Source organism: Cyprinodon tularosa, unplaced genomic scaffold (genome assembly GCF_016077235.1).
Source record: "Cyprinodon tularosa strain WSP-4 unplaced genomic scaffold, ASM1607723v1 ctg745, whole genome shotgun sequence".
Taxonomy (NCBI): Eukaryota; Metazoa; Chordata; class Actinopteri; order Cyprinodontiformes; family Cyprinodontidae; genus Cyprinodon; species Cyprinodon tularosa.
In genome coordinates this window covers 138,703-161,500 of record NW_024039502.1, presented here as the reverse complement: position 1 = coordinate 161,500, position 22,798 = coordinate 138,703, and the positions used below count along the sequence as shown (strand labels likewise).

At 39.2% G+C, this 22,798-nt stretch overlaps 1 protein-coding gene across 3 annotated transcripts in view; it reads right to left on the bottom strand.

The window, feature by feature from the left end:
* camkk1a (calcium/calmodulin-dependent protein kinase kinase 1, alpha a) overlaps window positions 1–22,798 on the bottom strand; it is a 110,302-nt gene that overhangs the window by 36,536 nt on the left and 50,968 nt on the right. For all 3 annotated transcript variants that reach the window (XM_038269957.1, XM_038269959.1, XM_038269958.1), the window contains exons 5-6: window positions 17,220–17,271; window positions 11,106–11,239 (exon numbers count right to left, since the gene is read on the bottom strand). In XM_038269957.1, coding sequence (XP_038125885.1) covers window positions 11,106–11,239; window positions 17,220–17,271 — 186 coding nt within the window. The remainder of the gene's footprint in view (window positions 1–11,105; window positions 11,240–17,219; window positions 17,272–22,798) is intronic.

Genomic DNA, 22,798 nt, shown 5'->3' with positions numbered 1-22,798 from the left:
TTAATACACAGATTGTTTCAGTCTCAACTGGACAAATGTAGCTGCATTTAATCAGCTGCAGCTCAGACAGGAGCAGATCTGTTCTTTGCTGCCGACTCTTCTCCCAACGAGCCTCTTTCCTGGTTTCTGCAGGAGATTAAAGGTGCGAGTCGCCCAGTATTGGCTGCAGCAGAGTGTCTAATAGTTTGAATTGTCACCAGATAGAAAGCAGTTTGGCCTTTAGTCACACTCATTCTCCGTTTCCTTTCCTCAGGGTCTCTGTTCTTTCATTTTCTCCCTGCCTAGCTCTCATCAGTGTTTCCCCAGCCTTCAATCTGAGCCTGGGTGTGACCCCATTTAACCAGCTGTAAATAAATGGCTCCTCCGCTATGGTTCTATGCCTACAAAAGGGTAAAAAGGCCTTGTTTGTGACAGATGGATTATACAGAGGCGCAGTGGGACCAAAATCTGAGATGAAATCTGCTGCATTTAGTGTTTAACCAGCAGCATGTCGCTGAGTAAATGTTTCACTAACATATCTGCAGAGTGCTGTGCTGCAGAGTGCTGTGCTGCATAGTGCTGCAGAGTGCAAAAGTTTAGCTTATTCCCCTTCACAGGTTGATGATTTTGTTGATGGGGTTGCTAGTTCTCTGCGTATTGCCTTAGACAACGCAGCTCCTTTGAAAATGAAAACCGTTAAAAATAGAAAGCTTGCTCCTTGGTTTAATGCAGAGCTGCGTACTTTGAAGCAAAATGCTAGGAAACTGGAGAGAAAATATCGCTCCACAGGCCTGCGAGAGTCCTTCCTAGTCTGGAAAAATGGTTTACTGCTGTATAAGAGGACCCTTTGTAAAGCAAGAGCAGCATACTTCTCCTCATTAATAGAGGAGAATAAGAATAATCCTAGATTTCTTTTTAATACAGTTGCCAAACTCACCCAGAGCCATAGCTCTGTTGAACCGTCCATTCCACCTGCTCTTAGCAGCAATGACTTTATGGGATTCTTTATAAATAAGATTGATCTTATTAAAAATAAGATCATAAGCACTCCTCTATCCGCGATTGTACCTGAGGTAGTCATGGAATCTGAACTGGGTTTAGACTGCTTTGATCCAGTTGAACTCTCTGAATTAGCAAAATTATTGTCTTCATCTAAGCCTTCAACTTGTATGTTAGATCCAGTTCCAACCAGGTTATTTAAGGAGGTATTCCCTTTGATCTCCTCCTCCATTTTAGATGTGATTAATCTATCTCTGTTACAGGGATATGTACCTAAAGCTTTTAAGGTTGCTGTAATTAAACCTCTGCTTAAGAAACCGTCTCTTGACCCAGATGACTTGGTCAATTATAGACCTATATCCAATCTTCCTTTCTTATCCAAAATTCTTGAGAAAGTAGTTGCCAAACAAGTTTGCGATCACTTCCACCATAATGAACTTTTTGAAGAGTTTCAGTCTGGCTTTAGAGCTCATCATAGCACTGAACAGCTCTGTGAAATGTCACAATGAATGTCTCATGGCCTCTAGATAATGGACATTGATCAGGCTTCTCCTGTTGGTCTTAGTGCTGCATTATATCAGTTGACAATAAATATTCTTTTAGAAAGACTTTAAATTTTTTTTTGGATGATTAAGGGAACACAATTAATGTTTTAAATACTTACCTATGCTATTAGATGGGAATTAGTTTTTATGTTCCCAGTGTAGATCTAACACACTCAAAGGTACTGGGAGTAAAGGGATTTGTGCTGAAATTTCGCTTACTTCTATACATGCTAATGGGGAAATTCTTAGACATCATGAACAACCATGTTTTGACTATACCCAGCAAAATATTTATAACATCTACGTTGCAAGCTAATCCCTTACATAATTACATGTCTTAAGAATAAAAACACAGAGGGGGGTTCTTAACTGATGCATGGTGATGCAGCCAAAACAAATGTGTATATCGGACCGGGATACTACTGAACAAAAGAAAACTTTAGCCACCGTATTTAAAAGTAAATTGGATGGGAATTCAACTGATTTTAGGTTTAAGCCTAAATTAAACTTGGATTAGTTTTTGATCAGGAATCCTGCATGTAGGTCCCATAACAAGGAGGTTTCAGACATTTCTTAGTTTTAATGATGGAACATTGACAAAATTCATAATATCCATGTCAGGTCATGATGGCCTCAGAGAAACAGTCATGTTTGTTCAACTTGAAAGCAGACTAAATGTGTTTTTAATTTCTTTGAAAACAAAACTTGGGTATTGAAATAGCTTTCGGTTCCAGTTTGCAGAAAATTTAATGAAAATTAAAGAAATGCAAAATCTCAGCATATACCTGCTTCTTTTCATTCTTCCTGTATTGATTTGAAACTGAATTTTTCTATCTCACATATTTTAAATTCCTTATGTTTGCTTTAATACATTCTTATTCAGAATCTGTTTTCTTATGTTCTAACAAATTTCTCAGTTCTGGTTTTTTTCAGAATTTTAAAAAAATGACAGATCCTTTTAAGTTATTCAGATACGTACATTCCTTTGGAAAACCAAACCACCATATTTATCCGTGAGCATGAAAAATCTGTAAAAATTTAAAGGTAGGCATAACAATTTTCCTTTTTTGATAAAGTATGTTTGAGAAAGCTCAGTTATTTTTTTATTAACTTTTTTTAGTTCATTCATATTGCCTTTGATTTTTACAAACATATTGGGACATCCAATATCAAACATGTGTTATTTCTTCTTTAATATATTAACCCAAAGAGAAAATACTGTAGTTAAATTAATTACATCTTCTCTATTGAAGAGTAGCCTTGACCACGTCTGTCTGTTCTCTATTTACCATGCTGGAAAGAAAATGAGCTGTCTCCTTTTCTCATTGTTTATAGATATTGGAAGTAAAACATTTTTAATGTCCTCTTAGAACACGGGGATTGTTTCGTTCACTGGCATGTAGCTGCTTTGATAGCTCGCTCAGACAGGGCAGTGTCCACTTCTATTCTACAGATATATAAACTGATTCATGTTTAGTTATGAACCGCTATAAATCTGTGACAAAATGAATGTTTACCTGTTTTTTCTTGTTCTTGGACATGTTAAATTGGTTTCCCTGTTAAATAAAATGCTAACAAAATCTAATAACTTAGTAATTAATCGAGAAATTCATTTCACATTGTTTAATACCAACATAATCTCCTTAGAAAACATAAAATCATTTTTGAATTAACCATTTAATAATGCATCAATAATTCCTGATCCCCTTAGTAATTTATGTACATCCAGGAGGGGGGGGTTTATCTTTAGGCAATACTAGGTAATAGCCTAGGGCCCCAAGTTTGGTCCTGTTCGGTGTATAAAGTGCTTCATAAATAAAGTTGGTATGGTATGGTATGGTCCCAATAAAACTCTGTTTATACTCTGTTATGTATGGTTAATACAACTATTCCATATTTGTGCACATTTATTATGTTTTTGATAAAAATCCTTTTACCAAAATGCCATCAAAACGCTTGTAATATTAAGTTGCTGCACATGTTCAGAAAGCTCCGAACAGACAGCAGCAAACCATTTCACAACAAACGATGAGAAGAGCAGTGTTACCACCATTTCAAAAAACCGCCTAGCGCCAAACCTAGTGACTTTTTTCTGCTAGTGGCGACTTTTGTGACAACATATAAAAGCAGCAAACTCTGCTCTCCAGAGCGAGTAGATTGGTAACCCCGCCTCCTGCTCTCCTCCATCTTGTCTGCTGTCATGATTCATGCAGCTATTATTTCATCCAAATGAAAAATGGAGAACAGATAAGCAGATCATGACTCGTCTACAGTGAAAAGAAGGACTGGGTTATTTACTTTTGCCCTCACCTTTTTGGAAACACAGGAAGGAGCAATCAGCTCAGTGAAAAAATCTTTCATTCCTTTTGAGACAGCATGAAAAATCAGCTGAGTACAAAACAGAGAGGAAAACAATAAGAAAGGGACAAGAAGAGAGGGACAAAACAGAACAAATAATCTGTATAATGGGTCTGTTTTAGGTCTTGTCTTCTCAATGCATTGTTTATAGCTAGGGCCCCAAATTTCCTAAATTCGCCCCTGTGTACATCTATGGATAATTTTGCTTTACCATTCTTTTTTTATATATATTTATTATGACTGAAATTCAAATCAACTATTCTTCTAACTGGAAATGTATGGAAAAATGTCCATGCATTGGCTTCTTGACATTTGGACAGAAGTCGTGTCTTTTTTGGGTCTGGACAAACATTCAATGAAGCACTGATCGGTGCAAATGGATGTAGACGTGGGCCGCATGCGCTGCAGCGCAGCTCCACTCTGATCGTAGCAGTTATTGGCAATCAGAGCAGTTCCACCGGGTGCGTAAAGGCTCCCACTAAAGCAGAGCGGATCGTTTAGGCAGGAAGTGCGTTGATAAAAAGGAAAGTGGATCCACTCAAGCTTACATGTGATCACATGTGCAGACATCAGGTCACATTTTCTAGATTTTTATATAATAAAAACTTCTGTTCATACAGGTAATCAACTGTCATATAAAATACAAGCATCATATTGAAAAATAAATATTTGTAGTCACACATGACAGATCCAAAGAAAAAAGGTAATGAGATAAAGAGCTGGCACACAAGATGCTGGTTGCACTGGAAACTAAACATTTTACTGTTTTCATCTATTAAAAGCCATCACTAGTATACATCACTATACCGCAGTGATTCAACTTAACATAAGGAGGTCTGGTGAGATGCTGTTTGGTTTCTCCAATACTAAGATCAGAGCATTCCTCCCTGCATTGAACTGCTTACACCCCTCCACTCATCTTTGGTCTGGGGGTTTTATCTTTAGGATGTCTAAGGGTCTTGTTTGGTTTGAAATGTTCTGGGATTTTGTGTTCGGAGAAAATCCTCTTGAGTTTTTCAGAGACTCCAGCAACATTTGGGATGGTGATGTTTTTAGTTTTAATCTTCTAGACGTCATGTTCTACTGCGAGTCTTTTGGATTTCCTGGCTGATTTGACAAATGGCCCGTTTGGGTATCCACAGGTTTGAAGAGCATCTTTGATGTGTTTTTGTTCGTTGTGCTTCCCTTCTGTTTTATTAGGGACATGCTCTGCCCGGTGTTTCAAGGTTCTGATGACTGAAAGTTTGTGTTCTGGTTAGTGGTGTGGGTCACAAAGACGATAATGATCTGTGTAATTCGGTTTCCTATAGACTTTGATGTTGAGGTTTCTATCTCGTTCCATGCTCACCAAACAGTCCAGAAAAGGTAGCTTGTTATCGTTGGCATCCTCTCAGGTGAATTTGATGCTGTTGTCAACCGAGTTGATGTGTCTTTTGAAAGCTTCCACTACTTTTAGCTGGATTGTAATGAATGTGTCATCCACATATCTAAACCAATGGCTTGGTGGTGTTCCTCTGAAGGTGTCCAAAGCTCTCTTTTCCATTCCTTCATGTAAAGATTGGCTACAGTTGGTGACACGGGAGATCGCATTGCACAACCATGCATCTGTCTGTGAAAATTATCCCTGAACTTAAAAAAGGTTGTGGAAAGACAAAGGTCCAGTAGGGTGCAGTTTCGGGCCAGATTTTAGTGAAATTATTCCTATTGTAAACAATAGGAATAATCACTGTCACTGTCTGTTGAAGACGTTTTCTATGGGCCCAAAATTGTTGCTTTATTATTTGCGTGTAATCACATTATGGTGAAAGTCTCTGCTGCGTAGTGGCTCCTTCGAGCAGAAACTTTCACCATAGTGGCAGCATAGTGGCCGGTGCCAGCAAAGACTCACCCTGGTGGCTGTGCAGTGGCCGGTGAATTGAACTCGGCCCTGCTGCAGTAATGTTACGTAGAGTACAATACCGCCAACTGGTGGTAAGTGGGTGTAGGTGCAGCAAGTTGTGCTGAACTCCCGCCGCAGGAAGAGGCAGCCTGTGAGCCTGCACTGAGGGCAGCAAATTCAGGTATTACATACAAATCCTCTATGCATTTGCAGATCTCACATGGCAGAAGTGTAGCAAAAATCACATGTGTAAAGAGAGTCAACCAAGAAACCGCTCGACTTGTAACCAATGATTTGTCTGTATTTCTGGGTCTTGAACCGAAAATACTTCAGACATAAGTGTCTCTGTGTGTGCTTAAAAGATTGATCGACATATTAGCAAATCTTACTACAGATTTGTAAATCTGAATACAGATTTGTGGATTTTTTTTACACATTTACAAATCTTAGTACATAATTGGGAGGGTAAAATATTAGTAAGCTGTTTAGCAATATTGTATGTTACATACATGACATATATATGTTATGGGATATGGCAAAAACACACCTGATAATGGAATATGTTTCAGAATTTCCAGCTAAAGTTACGGGGAAACTACAATGTTTGCTCACAGGTCTTTAAACAACGTCTATTGACAGTTTCTAATAGTAATCATGTTATGCTTCTTTTTCAGTGTAACCAGAGACAAAGGCTGCTGACTAGAGCTTTAGCTTAACTCCAATTATGTGCAAAGTGAACATCATTACCAGCTTGCTGCTTACATTTTAAACTGCCAGACAGGGGAAATATAAGAGTATCTGGACTTTCATCAACCAGAGGTGAGGTTTAAGTTCTAATAGAAATACCATGAGAGCTAAAAACCCTGGAAATAAAAGCCACCGGCTTGTCTGTCTCCTCCCACCATCTGTGACTTTTATCAGCTTTAATCACTTCCTCTTGGTACGGGCTTTGTGTTTCAATTATGAGTGTCAGAGTAAGAGTGGACAACAGATGAGAGGAGAAAAAACATCGCCACAGAAGTAATCCACTTTTTTTCCTAAAAACTTAGCAATTCTGGCATCTTTTTCCAGTCAGACTGCTTTCCTGTAGCCCAACTGGCCGAGCTCAGCTCCCAGTAATTGCCGACCCTACCATCTGTGCTGCATGGAAAATGCTGATAATATTAGCAGAGCGCTGCGTTCATCTTGAGCCACAGTCAGACTACTCTTTCAAATACAAATGCCAGACTGAAATATAAGAGTCAGAAGCTTTGTTCACCTAGGAGTAAATCAAAAAAGCATCATAAAAGTGATTAGATGTGCTGCGCCATATTTCCACCACAGGACTAAGCAACCTTTTCCACTAATATAAAAAGTCACACCGAGGGAGAGGTTGTCTAAAACAGCTGTGACGGATAATCCTGCTGCCCAACATGCTGTGATTAGAGAGGCAGATGTGAAAAGATCAACTCAACACACAGAAACTTGTCTCTGCTTTTAATCAAACTACCCTGAAACTAAATAAAATAAAGAAACAGCAAAAATAGAATTGAGTGAGGAGGCGAGTTCATTACCCTTTATATTACCCTTTATAGCACAGCAGCTGAGTCAATATGAGATACACAGAGCTAAACTTCCAAAGATCTTTGGGACGTCAAAAAAATCATGGCTGTTAAAAGTTGCACTTGAGAAATGTTGTATATTGCATATATAGGCTACATGTATATACATGAGTCACGACGAAAGTATAATAAACATCTTGTGTTATGCTATGCAATACTATATTGGCAGCCATGCTGAACATTTCCAGGAGCTCTGGGTCAATATGGAGGTGATTTCGCTCCATTATAGTTGATAACAAGAAAATGTTTTGTGAATGGAAAACAAAATAAAATACTTTCATTAAATTTAAATATTAAAACGACAATTCATTAATGAAACTTTGAAAAATGTTTTAATTTAAAAACATTCTATAAAAAACTGTCATTTTCTCATATATGCTCTTTTTCAAATTTCTATTTTTCCATGCATTTTTTTTACAGATTTTATGTTTTCACTTTTTACAAAGTTTGGTTTTTCACTTTTTTTTTGTTTTTTTACAAATCCCATTCTCTTCACTTCTGCCTGTTTGCTCCTCTGGAGTGAGAAGCAAACACGCAGTTACATCAGACTGCTGGATGTTGGGAACGCATTTTATTGATTAAAGTGACACACATTTTTTTCATCCTTCATCCAAAAAATGAAGATAAAGGAAAAGTCCGACCAGCAAGGAATAATCATTCCTTGCTGGCCATCATTCATTCGCTGTGATTTAATGAATTTATCTAGCCTGACGTAGTCCTACTCAATTCTAGTCAGAATATGAGTCTGATACTGCTCCATAGAGCTGTGATTATGGGGCGTGTTTCAAACGAACCAGGAAAAAAAATGCCTCTGCACTCAATTGGACAGACCTACAACCAATAAGAGCAACGGAGTGTGTGACGTATGTTAAGCCAGGCACAGTTGTTGTCAACAAAAATCAAAGCGTGCAGTTGCACGCCTATAATAAGAAGATGAGCCTTGATCGCGTTTCTCTGTTCCTCTTTTAAAATTAATTTGCTGTCAATATCTTCTAGAACAGACCTAATAGCAGAATCTACACACCTCAACTCTCCATTGTTGTCGTCGCCCATGCGCGCTTTGGTCACGTGGTTGGTCATGTTACTGTTGATCATCTGTCCATCATCGTATAAAGCCCGCCCTGACAATTTGATTGGCCCGCCAGATATTGTGCGAGCATACTCGCGCTACTACTGAGCAATGCCGGACCGAACTTCCGACCTCAAACGTTGTGGGCGGGACTAAGTTCGGAATGGCACCCAGGCTAGAATTTATCCTTAATCAGTACAAAAATAAAAACAATCATTTTTGTCGAGATCACTGAGTAACACCTCACTCCTACTATCTTCCAGCAGTGACGTCACGGTACGGTAAGCCTAGCGCCATTCTCCCCGCTTTACAAGCAAAAGGGGGTGGACTCAGGTCTCAGCTTTCAAAAACCTACAGTTCAGCGATTGAGTTGATTGCTTCCTGCTATGCTCACAACCCCAATCAACAACAATTATTGAAGATTTCCAGAGGACTTCACCATTGAAATTTACCAGAGCTATAGTGAAACTGACAATGCCCACGTGCATGGCAGCTGGAAGGTGGAATACACCGGGTAAAAGTGAAACAAAATTAGTTATTTCACCTTTCTGATTCCTGATCCTCCACCGACGGATTTGTCGTTGGATTGCCAACTTGAAGAGGAAGGATTTTATATCAAACTTCTGGCCAGAGAAAAAAACACACATGTAGCCAACATTTGGAAGAAGAATGTTTTCAAGATGACTTGGATAATAGCGCGTTGTGACAAAAACCAGATACAGCACTGGGACTTGATCAACAGCCGATACCGCACCGTGACGTCACAAACCAGTAGGTGGCAGTAGTGTTCTTTGACAAACATGGATGCCTCCAGTAAAGCACATTCAAATGAAAATTCCTCTTACTTAAAAACACTTATCATTTATTGAACAGTATGGAATAATTTGTTATTTAAAGTACTTTCAGAAGTTTGAATACCAAATATGACCGGGCTTTTCCTTTAATAAATGAGACGCATATCCCTAAACTTCTAGACTTATGCCAAAGTCTTAGGATCCATAATTAACCCGGCGGAGGGGGGGACATTGATTGTTACATTGATTGACTCTATTGATCTCACAATGGAGAAATTCACTTTAAGATCATTAAAATCAATCAATGTACTTACTTTCTTGTAATACGGGCTCATTTTGGAGCACTAAACCTTAAAGGAATAGTACACCCAAAACATGATTAGCCTTCATTTTCTACTCACCCCCATGCTGAACAACACTCTGGAGTACTTTTTTGATATCTCAAATGCATCTGGAGATCTGGGAGGCTTCTTGCTGTCTGCTGACATTCAAATAATGGAGGTCTATGGCGCCCGAGACAGAAAGGTCCATAAAAGTCCACAAAAAACGTGTCAATATTCCTCCATACTGCTCGTCCAATGTATTCCAAGTGTCCTGAGTGGGTAGCATCCAGAATTTACTCGAAACGAAGTCATTTAGAATGTTTTTAGAGCATAAACAGTAGTGTATAGGATTTCCTGAAAGCGCGTCCCTGCGCGTTCAGGACGCTACGGAAGCCGGCAGACCAAACCAGATGAAAGTGCGCATTCAGCGTCTGCTCTGCCGATAATGCAAGCGTAGAAGAAGAAATGTGCTGTTTACCTGTGCAAAGAAAGAAACAACGAAAGGAAAACGTCTGAGGACTTCAGTGTTGAGGAAGAGCATGAGTTCTTTGCCGAGCTGATTGAGCACTTTCATCTGGTTTGGTCTGCCGCGGTTTCCGTAGACTCGTGAACGCTCTTTCAGGCAATCCTATACACTACTGTTTATGCTCTAAAAACATTCTAAATGACTTTGTTTCGAGTAAATTCTGGATGCTACCCACTCAGGACACTTGGAATACATTGGACGAGCAGTATGGAGGAATATTGACACGTTTTTTGTGGACTTTTATGGACCTTTCTGCCTCGGGCGCCATAGACCTCCATTATTTGAATGTCAGCAGACAGCCAGAAGGCTCCCAGATCTCCAGATGCATTTGAGATATCAAAAAAGTACTCCAGAGTGTTGTTCAGCATGGGGGTGAGTAGAAAATGAAGGCTAATCATGTTTTGGGTGTACTATTCCTTTAAGAGGGGAAAATTGAAGATTTTAATTATGTTTTTAATTATGAAAATACTTTATTGGACTAAATGTTTTTGTTTCATCTATATGTTTAAAGGGACAATGTTTAACAAACGTTGCTTTTTATTAGCAAAAAATCAAGCACTGCTTTTATAAATACATATTGTTTGAAAGTCTAATGACTTCAAAAATGAAAACGTTCTCTCAGAATTAGTACCCAGCATTTCATCGCCATTTTAGATCACAGCAGCAGAATGGGGGCAAACTTCTCCCCCTTACAAATTTTACTAGTAACTAAATACATCTGGTCATCAGAGGAGGAATTTAATACAAACAACACCAACCATAGGAAGGACCATCCATACTCTTTGTCCAGTGAGAGGCAAGAGACAAACCAGAAAGAAGTGATAACTAAGAGAAAACAAAGAATGAAACTCCCTGTTTTTACTCCTCAACACAACCCCTGGAGCAAAGGTTGAACAGGTCAGTCAAAGCACATTAGATCTAGTATAGAAAAATGAGGCCACAACAAAACTCTTTACAAACAAAACAAAGGCCATAAACAGTAGAGGAGAACATGATGCTATGAATGCTACGGTTTTCTAGAAAAATCCTTACCTCCACCAGTTTGACAATGTTGACATGGTCCAGCTTTTTCAGAATGGCAATCTCTTGGTAAACTCTTTCCAAGGGTCCTAAGACTTTAGGTTGCTCTCCTTGGGCTGCCCTGGGTCCTCTGGGGGGAGGGCGACCTGCAGAACACCACCAAATCCAGATTATACCATAATGTATCTAATCTGATTGATTTATAACTAAATACATGAGGGTTGGATATTTTGTTTAGTTTCTAGCACCTAATCAGAGGAAAGTGAAGGACTGTATATACAATAGACTGGAGCTTAATAGCATTAATGATATGGCTCTGATAATAAAAGAGCCTCGCCAATAATAGGCAGATTAATCAGTGAAGTTCTAATTAATAATGATATAACCAATAGAATCCCCTCTGGAACTTATTTTAGCTATCTGTAACAGACTTTCTAAAGTTGAACAATGAAGCTGGATATCTATGGAAGTAAATCTGTGTCGCTGGGATTTTAATTAAAAATGCCACTGAAAGTTAAATGTTGTATGTTTGTACTTACTGTTTCAGTGTTAAAATATATTCAGAACACATTTTTGACCTAAAAAAAATAATTGTCATTATTTCTACACAGCTGAAATTTCATTTGTTATTTTCTCTTCAAGCTAAAAATTCACATTACTATTTCAAAGTGATTACTTATTTTTCAGTTAAATTTTTCAGTAAAAAAAAAAATCTGCATATAAGAAAAATTCAACCTTTCAAAACTCAAACTCAATATTTTCAGCCTCCTGAGATTCAACTGGCTCTATTTCACTGTCTTAAATTCGGCATCTAAATTCAATGTAAAAAGGGAAGGGTTACTTCAGGTCACAGACATTAGCAATGGATTGTGGTCTCCAACACCCAGTCAATCCCGTTACGTTTTCTTAGTGACGTGACATGAAGCTTGTGGCACGTGATGTGACGCTTGTGGTGCCTTCATACGGAAGGAAAAATGTGTTCTGAATATATTTTAACACTGACACAGTAAGTACAAAAAAACAACATAAAAATTTCAGTGGCATTTTTAATTCAAATCCCAGCGACACAAATTTACTTCCATAGATATCCAATTAACTAAATGCGATTTCACCTAAGCCTTACGGGTCCTGTTATTGACATATAAAAAAATACAGTCATAAAAAAAACTATGCCTTTATAACCTTTATAACCAAACCTTATAAAGTTGAGTAACACTGATGAATACGGATAGGAATCGAAAACCTGTTCCTGTTCAGAACCAGTTCTGTGTGTTCCAATTCCATGGCACCGTTTGGCAGCTCACTTAACGATTCTCTTAACGATTCCAGGCAGCACCAAAGCAAGACTTACGTCATGGTTCTTTAAGCAAGAACGACGTGACCAGGAGTAAGTCTAGATAAGCAAAACAAAAAAAATGGCGTCCCATCGGCTAAACCTATCGAAAGTTTGGATGTAAAGTGGCAATTACATCCGCAGGAGGAAATACATCCAACGTGCAGAAACACCTGGACACACAACATGGCATACATTTTAACGAATGCTGTGTTTTTGATGCTTCCGGACAGAAGCTAAAGTTACGACCATGGAAGGCAACTCTGGTGGTAAGTACCTAGTTTTATATCACTGGCTGTGCTTAATGTGGTTCCTAGTAAACCATATGCCATTTCTGGAAATAAACCCATTTCCTACCTCTCTGTGGGGTTATTAAACATGCTACAAAGTTGATCCGCAGTTCAGAGAGCGAGAGAAAGGTGATGCTCGTTTATATAAATCAGGGGGAGATGAGTTTATTTCCCGACATTGTACAGTAATGCTTTTTCATTAAACGGATGCCTTCTCCATTAGATTTAGATGACTGTGACGAGATGGGTAGCCTGGTTGGCTCAGAGGCTGGCAGCTCCTGTTTACTGCCTTCTGTTTTCGCTGAGGCAGGCAGAAATAGAATCTCCCAGGCGAAGGTAGACGAATGTCACCGTGCATTTACCAAGTTCATTGTTTCACAGAATCTATAAGAGAATCAATAAGGAATTGAATCGTTTCACAGAATCAATAAGGGAATAGGAATCATGAAAATCTTATCAATTCCCAGCCCTAATGATGCATTTCGGGAACAATATTTGTCATTTTGTAATTTTTTTTGTTTGTCCTTTTTGTCTCTTTTGCATGTTTTGCAGCTAGAATTCCCCGTAAAGGTTTGGACTTTACGGGGAAACCAGTTGGGTATTTGTTTGCACATGACAGATCAGCTGCGTAGGATGAAGCATCGTCGTACAGTGGGGGAAATAAGTATTTGACTCCTTGCTGATTTTGCAGGTTTGCCCACTTACAAAGAATGCAACGATCTATTAATTTAATCATTTGTACATTGTAACATTGAGCGACAGAATCCCAAATAAAATTCCAGAAATTCACATCATATGAATTTATAAAAATTGATAACCATCTGATGAGGAAAAACAAGTATATGACCCCCTACCAAACAGCAAGTATTCTGGCTCCTACAAGCCAGTTAGTCTTTCTTTAAGACACAGCCCCAATCCCAACCAATTATCTACATCAAATACACCTGCCTCACCTCGTTACCTGTATAAAAGACACCTGTCAACACCCAAACAACCAGCATCCAACATCATCACCATGGGCAAGATCAGGACATCGGGGACAAGATTGTTGATCTGCACAAGGCTGGGATGGGCTACAAGAGAATTTTAAAGCAACTTGGAGAGACAAGTTCAACTGTCGGTGCAGTTATCAGGAAATGGAAGAAGCACCACACCACCGCCAACCTCCCTTGGTCTGGGCCTCCACACAAGATCTCGCCTCGTGGGGTGTCCCTGATCATGCGAATGCTGAGGAATCATCCCAAAACCACAAGGGGGGAACTGATGAATCAACTGAAGGCAGCTGGGACCACAGTTACAAAAGAAACGGTTGGTAACACAGTACGCCGTCATGGATTGAAATCCTGCAGCGCACGCAAGGCCCCCCTGCTTAAGAGGAAACATGTACAGGCCCCCATGAAGTTCGCCATTCACCACCTGGACGACGCAGGAGAGGCCTGGAAGAAGGTGATGTGGTCAGATGAGGCCCAAATACAACTTTTTGGCCTCAACTCAACTCATCGTGTTTGGAGGGCAAAGAACACCGAGTACAACCCAAAGAACAACATCCCCACCGTCAAGCGTGGTGGTGGCAACATCATGCTTTGGGGGTGCTTTTCAGCCAAGGGGACGGGACAACTCCGTCGTATTGAGGGGAGGATGGACGGGGCCATTTATCGTGGAATTCTGGACCAACATCTCCTTCCCTCAATGAGAGAGCTGAAGATGGGTCGAGGATGGGTGTTTCAGCATGACAACAACCCTAAGCACACCGCCAAAGCAACAAAAGAGTGGCTGAAGAAGAAGCACATCAAGGTTCTGGAGTGGCCTAGCCAGTCTCCAGACATGAATCCAATTGAAAATCTTTGGAGGGAGCTTAAAAGTTGAGTTCCGTAAAAAAAAAAAAAAAAAAAAGGATTAGGACCTGGATGACTGAGAACCTTCATCAGCATAAAAGTTGAGTTGCCAGGTGACAACCTCGGAACCTGAATGATTTGGAGACTGTCTGCAGGGAGGAGTGGGCCAACATCCCTGCCGAAATGTGCACAAACCTTGTCACCAACTATAAAAACCGTTTGATATCTGTGCTGGCCAATAATGGCTTTTCTACAAAATATTAACATGCTGTTTGTCCAGGGGGTCAAATACTTGTTTTTCCTCATCAGATGGTTATCAATTTTAATAAATTCATATGATGTGATTTTCTGGAATTTTCTTTGGGATTCTGTCTCTCACTGTTAGAATGTACATATGATTAAAATTATAGATCGTTGCATTCTTTGTAAGTGGGGAAACCTGCAAAATCCGCAAGGGGTAAAATATTTATTTCCCCCACTATACTTGTTTTTCCCTCAAACTGTTGTCATAATTAGAGCTTTTATCCTCAGCCAACGTATAACCAAGATTCAGTAACAATTTATGGATTTCCATACCTGATTACTGCTGCCAGATTCTTGCAGGTTTTCCTATAAAATATACTTCAATTTATAGAAATTTAGCAGCCAGGATGATTGCATTCAGGACTGCAGTCTCTTCATATGGGTCATGCATTCTACATTTTGCCTTTTCTTTCTTTAATTCTGCATTTACATCTCAGGCCATTTCTTCATTTTTTTGTCTTAAAAGCTTCTGGTTTGTGTTTGTTCGACACTTTAGACCCAGTAGAGCAGAAACAATGATTTGGATGATTTATATTGTTGTAGAAGTTTCATAATCCATTTATGGCTCTTTTGTTCACCATCAGTCACCCAGCTGGATCAGCTCATTAAGGTCTAAAAAACTTTCTCTTAAACTTCAGACCCAGGCAGAATTGCGCAGGCTGCTTATAAATCTAAGCTAATGGATAGTTTTATAATTCTACCTTCACATTAACAGCTGCTGTAGTGCCTTGGAAAAGGAAGAACTTAAGCTTAAGTTATAACATGAAAGCCACAGTTAAGTGGATTTCAATTGGATGTAATGTGGCACAGTGGAAGAAATGATAGAAAGACATCTTTAACAATAGGCACCCGGCACCCATCCCCCCCACCCCCCCAACCCCATTCTGATTCTCCAGTATAGACAATAGGTTTTTAAGCTCATTTTCTGTCCAGATGGGATTTCAATTTTCCAGCATGGGGAGGGTGGATTGGTGCAGTTTGCAGCATCTTTCTGTAGGAATAACTTCCCGAAGCTGAAAAAGGGAGGCTGTTTAGACAAACTGGATGGAAAGAAAAGGGGTAACTGTGGCAGAAAAATCTGTTTCAGCCTTAAAATCCTAAACAGGTACTCAGAGCTAAATTAATACATATAAAATCAAAACTTTATCTAGTTCGCAAAGAATAAGGAAATAATATAGACAAGCAACTGAGTTAGCAAATCACCAGACAGCCATGACTCCTCATCCAGTTCTCCTCCATATTTCCTTGTAAACAGCAACAAAAACATGGTAATCTGGTGCCATGCCAATGGGTGGATCAACTGACAATGAAGCAAGGATGGCATCTGATTGGATGTGGCAGCAAAGAGTAAGATAGACGGCTGCAGTGATCATCTGGTAACCAACTACAACTAGCAGAATTAGCATTAGCCATCACTTCTAAAACAGCTAGTTGTTATCAAATTAATGTTGTGAAGAGTTTTTCCATTCAGACTGAAGAGGAAATTGTCTCTGAAGCTAATCTGAAGCAGTTGGAAAGCTCCATCTTTTGACAGGCATGCATGGTTTGCTCCAGCTCAGCGTATTATAAGCCTGGTGGGCCGTCAAGCGTTACTTTTTTCATTGGGGTCATTTCCCCTAAAAGTTGAGTTATCTTTTCTATCAAGAGGATCTTTCATAACAAAAGGACTATATTTTTACAGCCTGCATAATGTAAATAAGAATTGTGCTTTTCTCACACTTTCATAAATGTACACATCTTTATAAAATATAACCATATATAGAGATGTGAAACAATCATTTAAAGACATTTAAAGAAAGCTATGTCACTCCAAAATGCTGTCAGACCTCACCACTTGTATCAGTGAAGTGGCCGGAAGTGTAAGTTACAATCTAGTAAACAGCAGACAATAATGTGAGCTAAGTTGCCTTTTGTATCTCTGCTTCTGTCTCCTTGAACCCCAGTCAGCCTCGGCAGATGGCCGCTCACACTGATCCTGGTTCTGATGGATGTTTCTTCCTGTTAAAAGCAAGTTTTTCTTCTCCACTGTCACTACAAGCATGTACAAGCACACTCACACCTAAAGGGAATTTAAAGAAGCTAATCAACCTAACAGTCATGTTTTAGGACTGTGGGAGGAAGCCGGAGTACCTGGAGGGGACCAACGCATGCTCAGGGAGAACATGCAAACTCCATGCAGAAAGAACCTGGGCCGGGAATCACACCCAGAAGCTTCTTGCTGCAAGGCAGCATACTACCCACTGCCACATAGCAGCCTGTTTCAGATCTATTTTATTTTACTTTTTTGCCAAAAGGTTTACAGCTACCTTAGCATTTCTAAATGGACACAATCTCATATTGCATAAAGAAATGTAAAGAGACTCACGTGGGAAACCACACTGCTTCATCAACCTCTTCTTGGACAAAACCTTCATGGCCTAGGGCAGAAAAAAACAGAGATCAGACAGCATCAGCACACACCAGGAAAGCATTTTAAATGACATCTCTGAAAAGACAGCAATGATTTGTTAAAAGTTATGCAGAAAAAAGTAGGTTTTAATGAGATTAAATTCAATTTAAAATGTGGAAGTCCTCTGATGTTTGTTTGTGCTGAAGTTCAGCTAAAATCGAAGTGCAAAGCATATACATTTCAGAGATATTTCTGTTATTTTGCTTTGCATGAGTCCAAAGGAGTCATGAGCCACTAAAAATTTTATGCCAAACAAGACTAACAAACAGCCTTTAGTGAGAGTTTTTCATAAAGGCACGAAAACTCTGAAAATAACAGATAAGTATTGTCATATAAAAGAAAAGGCTTCAAGTATAAGGATTTGCTCGACCATTGGCTATGCGGCCGTATTGACTGTGATTTTGTGGTTTGTTAACCCATCAGAAAGGAGGAACTTGTTGCATTAGGATAAAACAAGCTGTGCTGCTGAAGTGTGGCTCAGTGGTCTCTGTGGTTGTCATGACTATGACTGTGCAGAAAGGAGCTTTGGCTGGAAGGCGGATCCTCGCCTCTACATAGTTTCCATGGTGTGCCGCCTGCGTTCCTCAGAAAATGGACTTTTATAAATAAACAGTGTCCGTTTCGAATCTGAATCAATGTCTGCAGCCAGATGGGAAGGAAAAATGTGAAAAACCCAGCGTTTTTCAAGAGCCCATCAATCATTTAGGCCAATAAAACATGATGAAACATGATCTATCTGTAGCTGAACTGCAAACGAGGAGTAAGGAGGAAACGTCAAGGATGTTTTGCTTCAATCAAAACCAACAAGCAGCAGAATATGCATGAAGGGTCCAGCATGATTATCATTGTCATTGCCTCATTAAGCATAAGATGTCCTCATCAATCACGTCGACTAGATTAGGCTAGAGTAATAGAAGAAGAAAGGTACGAACCTTTGTTGAGCTAGACTGAACTAGCATTGGCTAAATGAGCTGTGGTAATTAATAAAGGCGGTTATTACAGAAGCCTCACTCTAGCATGACATTATTAATTCTGTGAAAATGAAAGTAATCAGCCATTTACACGGTGGGATTTCTGTGGAAAGGTAACTGCATTTACACTGTAGCACCAGTCTTAGCTAGTGGATAAAAGCAGCTGAAAATTAAATTTTTCAACAAACTTTAGCTTTCAGAACTAGTTCAATGAGGCCTAATGGATGTGATGAATGCAAGAAAATTTCTGTTTTTGCTTCATCTGGTCATGGACCTCCGCAGATGTTCAGATTTCTTATGACCTGTTATTTTGCTGAAACATAAGTTAGTATCAAAGCCTGAAACTGACTAAATCAGAAATTTACAAACATCTAAAAAATAAACATGCTGAAACATGCATTTAATTTATTCTTTAATGTTTTGCAGCTAATGAAAGGCATTATTTTATTCTACAGATGAGATTTCCTGAAGAGATGCTGGTTCATTAATGACAGCATATGTGGATCCTGGGTTCGTACCTCTAATCCTCGTTAGTTCTGCTAGATCGAGGGAACATCATAGCGTAAATATTTTGCCTGTGATAAGAACATTATTCAGGAATAACTAAAAAAGCTTCAAAAATGAAGCTGAAGTCATAAGGAGAAAAAAAAACAACAGGAAAGTTCATGCCACAGCAATCAGCAGTCTGGGGCCTCCAATTTAACCGATCTGATGTCTGATAAGGATAAGTAAAGTAATCATGTTTCAAGGATAAATCAATTTATGAAGCAAACAACAGACGAACAGCTCTGCTGGCTAATTCTTTCTTGAATGTTAATAAAGTTAATAAATCTAAAATAACAGCAGCTTCAAACCTGGACCTGGATTATTCAAAGATAATGAAGATGATTAACTACTTCAGGAACTCAAGAGGCATTTTTTCCACGAGTTGCTGTAGGTGTTGATGCTGCAGGCAGAAGCATCTTCTGTAGCGGTCTGTCTAGCACCGGATCTAAAGAATAACCCCCAGATTCCACATACTCCGTCAGCGCTCCGCTCCGCTCCGCCCCGCTGACGTACGTCGTGCGGAGCGCTTGTCTTTCATGGAAATCAATAAGAGCTGTTCCACATCCACCGCTACTCCTCCGCACGTCTCCGTCCACGTACGTCTTCTCTATGGAGAGATATTTGTGCCATCGGTTTGAGCGCGCAGGAACCAATCCGAGCGCGCAGTGAGACAACACGCGCACGCGCAAAGCCGGTCTGGCGCGCGCTCAACTCTGTAAAACCCTCTCAACACACACTGTTCTCGCGCTCAGTTTCATCTCTGCGCGTGCTCGAATCCGTCTCTGCTCGCGCTCGACCTGCTCTCTCTCCGCGCTCAACACCAGCTGTGCGCTCGGCTGTTTCTCCGCTCGCTCGACTCTCTGCGCTCGCAACTTCAGCAATGTATGTAAATGAACCATACCATCAGCCAATCACACCCAGCTTCTTTTCATCCAATGAAAGCATTCCTTCCTTCTTCTTCTTCTTTTTTATCATGGCGGATCGCAAGCAACTTTAAGGTGCATACCGCCACCTACTGTTCATGATTGTGTAGCAACATTGTTTTACATCTATTAAATTCTATTTTTTAATTTTGTATTCTGAAGATAACTAATTAATGCTTTCCTTAATCTATAAATATCCTTTATATTTCCTTTATTTCCCAATAATCCTTTAAGACTCCATTCTTGGCCTGTCCTTTCAACTACTCTTCTCAATTTTTCCCTTTCAGGTTCATATGTTTTACAGTTCATTAATACGTAAGCATTCGTTCCAAATACTACACCGGGTTAAATGAAAAAATAAAAATAAAAACACAATCAGGAAAATCAAACAACTCTTACAGTTATTTTGTCAACATTCCTAAGATAGTACTATAAAATATCTTGAATTATCTCAAATAAACTTCAGTAAAACAGTTATTAGATCATTGCCTCATCCATCTCTTTTACCTGCTATTGACATGGATTTAAATTTGCTGTTTTAAAAGAAAAATAAGGAGGATATTTCAGGGTCAAGTATGGTTCAACAGTATATAGATAATGTTTTGGATCATATTGGCCTTACTCTTAGCTTTTGTGGCGGGTGTTTCTTCTTTTTGTTGTTTTTTATGGAGGTTGGCAAACAACAATTACCGCCACCAACTGAAAAACCCTGTTTATCAAATTATTCTTTTTAATATATATAATAAAGAATAACCCTCTTATTTAGAGTCCATCTGTAAAAGGTCTTCTAAATAATAATTGTTAAATTTCAGATCAGGTCTGCTGTCTGAATAATTGTGTTTAAATTAATATAACGGTTGCTGATCTAAAATCAGAGCAAACTAAACTTCTTAATGGAACGATTTCTTCAATCCATTGTAAGGCCAATATGATCCAAAACATTTCTCCTTTGTAGGCTGAATTCCATCACTGATTCTTTTACCCGATTTAAAAATAAATTCTGGAACTAAAACAAAACACCATTCCTAATATTGGAATATTTTGAAGCATCCATAAAAAATTTAACATATCCATAATATTTTTTATCTATATATTGTTGAACCATACTTGAACCTGAAATATCCTCCTTATTTTTCTTTTAAAACAGCAAATTTAAATCCATGTCAATAGCAGGTAAAAGAGATGGATGAGGCAATGATCTAATAACTGTTTTACTGAAGTTTATTTGAGATAATTCAAGATATTTTATAGTACCATCTTAGGAATGTTGACAAAATAACTGTAAGAGTTGTTTGATTTTCCTGATTGTGTTTTTATTTTTATTTTTTCATTTAACCCGGTGTAGTATTTGGAACGAATGCTTACGTATTAATGAACTGTAAAACATATGAACCTGAAAGGGAGAAATTGAGAAGAGTAGTTGAAATGACAGGCCAAGAATGGAGTCTTAAAGGATTATTGGGAAATAAAGGAAATATAAAGGATATTTATAGATTAAGGAAAGCATTAATTAGTTATCTGCAGAATACAAAATAAAAAAATAGAATTTAATAGATGTAAAACAATGTTGCTACACACTCATGAACAGTAGGTGGCGGTATGCACCTTAAAGATGCTTGCGATCCGCCATGATAAAAAAGAAGAAGAAGAAGAAGGAACGAATGCTTTCATTGGATGAAAAGAAGCTGAGTGTGATTGGCTGATGGTATGGTTCATTTACATACATTGCTGAAGTTGCGAGCGCAGAGTCGAGCTTGCCATAGCCGAGCGCACAGCTGGTGTTGAGCGCGGAGAGAGAGCAGGTCGAGCGCGAGCAGAGACGGATTCGAGCACGCGCAGAGATGAAACTGAGCGCGAGAACAGTGTGTGTTGAGAGGGTTTTACAGAGTTGAGCGCGCGCCAGACCGGCTTTGCGCGTGCGCTTGTTGTCTCACTGCGCGCTCGGATTGGTTCCTGCGCGCTCAAACCGATGGCACAAATATCTCTCCATACTTCTCCGTCCGTCACCGACAAATTACGGAGCCGAGCTATTTTTTGCTCCGCTCCGGCCAGATCAAGATCCGCAATTGCAATCGCACCAAACAGGAAAAAGAACCTCGACAAATTCCGGTTCGTCAAATTAAACTATAGTAGCAACAGATCGGTGACTAGAAATTACAGCACAATTCTTATAAATATCTAAAAAAAAAAAAAAAACTAACACCGTTTATTTAAATGATTGGATCCAAACTATTGGTTATTCACCAACCAGGAAGCAGATTTCTCATCTCCATCAAAATATTTATTTTATACCGAGGGACTTAAACTTTAATCAAATCCATTCAAAAGAAACTTACAAGAATGAAAAGAGAGGAGTTTGGGAGTAGAGAACAGGTTAATTAAAAAAAAAGCTGTTTTGAATTATCCTTATCCCCGTTACAAAAATCTACAAATATATATTTGGGCAGAAAACTGAACATATGCTGGATGATGGTGGGATTTTTTTAATATGTCATATTAAATTAAGCGCTCACAGGGTTCATACAGGAATGAGTGACTCTAATTTAATGCTATTTTAATGCTATTTGAAATGATTTTAATGCCATCAACAAGAACCATGTACACAAGTTATTAGTGTACATGAAATATGAAGGAGCTGTAAGCAGAGTTCCATGACTCCTGTATGTATGTAAACACACACACACACACACACACACATATATATATATATATACGTATATATATATTCTCTAGCTTTTTCTCCGCCTCGAGCTTCGTTTCCGAACACACGGCTTTATGATCAGTTCCAATAGCGATATAATATATCGGAAACCCTGGTTCATCTCGCGCATGCCCTCTACGATCTCCCAGGAACTCAGAGCGGAGCGGACGGGACCACAGCGGTGGCTGTAGGCTTTGCTTTGTGCAGGCGGTCTGGAGCGCAGCGGGGCGGAGCGGAGCGCAGACGGAGTATGTGGGATTTCGGGGGAAGACTCTCTGCTGATGAAGACGATGCTCACTCTTTTTCCTAATCTTCTTCCCAAGCTTCCGATAAGACTGTTTATTTGCTAATCCA